At 33.0% G+C, this 3,593-nt stretch overlaps 1 protein-coding gene across 1 annotated transcript; it reads left to right on the plus strand.

Moving 5' to 3' along the window:
- Positions 1-451: 451 nt before the first annotated feature.
- LOC145305561 (uncharacterized) lies at positions 452-2,860 on the plus strand. Its single transcript, XM_080147226.1, has 3 exons — positions 452-603; positions 1,414-1,520; positions 2,221-2,860. The coding sequence occupies exons 1-3, from the start codon at positions 580-582 to the stop codon at positions 2,423-2,425; spliced, it is 336 nt and encodes a 111-aa protein (XP_080003352.1). The 5' UTR covers positions 452-579; the 3' UTR covers positions 2,426-2,860.
- The last annotated feature ends 733 nt before the right edge of the window (positions 2,861-3,593 follow it).

Raw genomic sequence — 3,593 nt, forward strand, 5'->3', positions numbered from 1 at the left:
AGGAGGGCGGTGGTACCATTTCCAAAATACTTATAAATCTTCCCATAACCTATAATAGGCTACCCTGTAAAGGACACCCATATCAGTTCAGCGGTTAGCGAGATCCTTAAATACAGACAGACAGAAGATATGCTGTTAAGTTCTTATAAGGATATCTGTCTATCTGTAACTTAAGAATATGCTAACCGCTTGACTGATATGGTTCTTTTTTCAGAACAGAAGAACCATATAGGGGAGAATCATTGCTATTTTGGAAAAGGACACCTCAACCCACCTTAGGGGAAAATGCGGACTCTAGGGGCGTATCCGCAAATTTAATAATATAATTTTTCATTTTGGCGATATTATGAATTTATGTTGCTGATGTATATACGGAAGTATGAAAACACCACATTCACCCTTATATTATGTAAAAATAGACATCCATAAACTGTCTGGTTTAGCACGCACAGCATACACACACACTCACACATCTTAGTACTTGAATGGGCACTTAACCTGTATAAATACAACCCTCTGAATTAGAATCTATATCAGTGTTGAGCTTGTAACAAAGTCACCAAGAAATCAATAATCAAAATGAAGGTTTCCATCCAGCTTTTGGTAAGTTTATTTTTTTATTTCTTTCAAAGTTTTATTTTTGTATCAAAGCAACTCCACGATTAAAATTATATTTCTGACAGTCCGTTTAAATTGTGATTTTCTCACCTTCCACCCAAATATAAAAGATTTTTGGTTTTCTGTACAGGAAGTGTGATTTGATAAGCTATTAATTTTTATTATCTTTAAGATATAATAGTGTTTTAGATTTTGTTTATTAGCTTTTCTTCAACTTAATTTTGTCCTTTAATTATCTAAATCAAATCAAAATAATAACTTTATGTGAAATTTCGGGAATAGTCCCTTTCGTGGCAACGCCCCTTAAGGGGCGTTTCGTCGTATTTTAAAATGGCTTTTTTTAGGTTATTTTAGGTTAGGTTATATTGGGTTAGGTGATTGCCCTCGGGGGATTAGGCAATTGGCCCCGCAGGGTTAGAGCCTTTGCAGGGACTACTGAATAATACTAAGAATCTTAATGTTTGAGTGTGTTAAAACATTTTTGCCTAATTTTTGTCGAAATAAAAGTTAGGAATACCCATCCTAACAGAATAGGTTAAACTATATATATACTATTATATATACTATATATAAACTATTGTAGATAGAGATACATAGTTTTATGTTATTCAACCTTTTGATTCTAGAATAGTTTCATTTTGTTGTCATATTATCTCTCAGACATCCTACATCCTACATTTTTTTTATTTAATTCTAACCTATAAAAATTCAAGTGTTTCCTTTTTCCTTATAAAAGAATCTACAACTATGTTGTTTTCCTATTGTATCTATCTATTCATCTTTTATATATTCTAGGTATTGTTTGTTAGCCTGCAGTTGGCGAGTGTTATCAACGCAGCCTCCATCCCTGTAGCCTCACCTGAAGAATCACACAATCTTGCCAAGAGAGACGCGGATGCTGGGTATGTTTATTTTTTACAAAAAGGGGCCATTGCTGACAATTTATCGACTTACCATTATCAAAATAAGTTTATTTAATTTAAATAACACTTTAATTCTTGAATTATTCCGGCTAATTTTACTTTTGTGTGTACCTAAATGTAGAACATTTTTGCTTTCATGGTCCGATTTAACCTTTAGACTTGAATTTTTAAAAGGTTTTTAAAAATGCAGCAACTCTATAATTCATTTTACCTGTCTATATCCGTGGGTCCGTTCATCAATAACTATTTGAGACCAACAGCTGAAATTTTTGGTTAAACTGTAATAACAGATCTATAGATGTATATACAGACTGCTTCTAAATTATTTCCTGCTACCTGGCTGTGTTAATATAAGCGATACCATTGGTTGATTTTCTCCCTCTGGTGTTTTATTCTAATGCTGTATTCAGTCTAAAAAATATATTTCTTTCTAAAAGTTTTGTGGATTTCTGAAGTATTATCATATTCCCACTCTTTAATTTTTTATTACAATTTAGAAATGGACATTTGCTAAATAACTAACTTTAACCGTTTGTCCATCCATGATTTTTTTTGTGCTTTGCTACTTAGGGATGTTGTCATCATCGATTTTCACGTGTTTTAAGGTATCAAAAGTCGCAATTACTGAGTATTAATAACTGAAAAAAGCTTTAATACTCACATCTAAATATATTTTTAGGCATCATGGATATGGTTATGGCAACAACTATAACTATGGCAGACACAACTATGGCAGACCCAATTACTCCTATGGTAACCGCGGTATCCGCAGAAATGGTAATGCTAATGCTCTGGCGCTCGGTTTTCTCGGAGGATTAAAGGGAGCTATTCTTGCTCCTGCTATTCTAGCTGGAAAGGCTGCTTTCTTGAGTGCCCTCGGATAGTAAGAACAACAGAAGAAACGTCAAGATCCACAAATACAACATCAGAAATCTTACTTAACCTAACCTCATATTAAAAGCAATCAATATCTAAAATAAGTACATTTTTGTATATTTCCCGTAATCAATCTCTAATTCCAAAATATGGGTAAAAATGTACTAAAATCTATTTTTATAATTACATTAACGAAGTTACCATTTAAGAAGAATTTCAAAGTTTTAAATTTTGGTATAAATTTATGCTGACGAAATGCTACATAAACGAAAAAAATTTAAAACACAGAATCTCAAAAAAATTAAATTTTTTTTTCGAAATGTAATGTTATTATTTTTTTGCTTTTCTTGCCATATTAAAAAAACATTTTAATAATAAATTTACATTGCAACATTGTAATTTACTGTTGTTTTATTTCACTCATAATAAAAGATACAAAATAATCTTTATCTTATAATATTCAATACTAGCGGCTACGCCCCTAGAAGCCTCTAGGGGCACTTAAAGTAGGAGGGGGAAAAGTCGACTTCATCCCATTTTAAACTTGAGTTTCAAAAGAGTAAAAAAAAATATTTTTTTAGGGGGGAATGCGGTGAAGACATCCTCCCAAAAATAGTTTAAAACCTTCCAGGACCTATAAGAAGCTTCACTGTAAAGGAGAACAATATCGGTTCAGCGGTTAGCGAGATCCTTCGGGATAGACAAAAACGCTTACTACTTTATATAATAGGATATGTATGTAGTATACAAATGATAAAGTATATAGATTATTGATAATCTGCGACCGAGGCTTAAGACGTAGCGCGCTTGTAATCGGGGAGGTGGTGAGTTGGAATCTCGGCCTGACACCACGTCATAACTAAAGACGTGAAAAATGGTTCGTATTGTTCTTATGTCAGATGTGCGCGTTAATAGACAGAGTATATAGAGGGAATATCTTGCTCATAACAGGCACAACGCATTACCATAATAGTTGGGACTTCTAGACAAAGGGCGTGTAATTAAATAGTTGGTTGTCTGTTGGTTGTTACTTAACCTAATACCCCGGGTGTATCTTGGACAGCAGCCTAGCCCGTGTGAGGTAATTGATATGTAATACAAATTAAAGTTGATAGAAAACATTTTTAAGTTGGTAAATAAAATGTCTTCCTTGGAAACTATGATATTCTAAATTAA

Source organism: Acartia tonsa, chromosome 14 (assembly GCF_053477335.1).
Source record: "Acartia tonsa isolate MP-2025a chromosome 14, ASM5347733v1, whole genome shotgun sequence".
Lineage (NCBI taxonomy): Eukaryota > Metazoa > Arthropoda > Copepoda > Calanoida > Acartiidae > Acartia > Acartia tonsa.

What these genes read in the sequence shown, in the direction of transcription:
- LOC145305561 (XM_080147226.1), top strand. Translation starts at nt 580, where the DNA reads ATGAAGGTTTCCATCCAGCTTTTG. An exon ending in AGGTTTCCATCCAGCTTTTG is followed by an intron (nt 604 to 1,413) that starts GTAAGTTTATTT and finishes TATATATTCTAG; the next exon opens with GTATTGTTTGTTAGCCTGCA. An exon ending in AAGAGAGACGCGGATGCTGG is followed by an intron (nt 1,521 to 2,220) that starts GTATGTTTATTT and finishes ATATATTTTTAG; the next exon opens with GCATCATGGATATGGTTATG.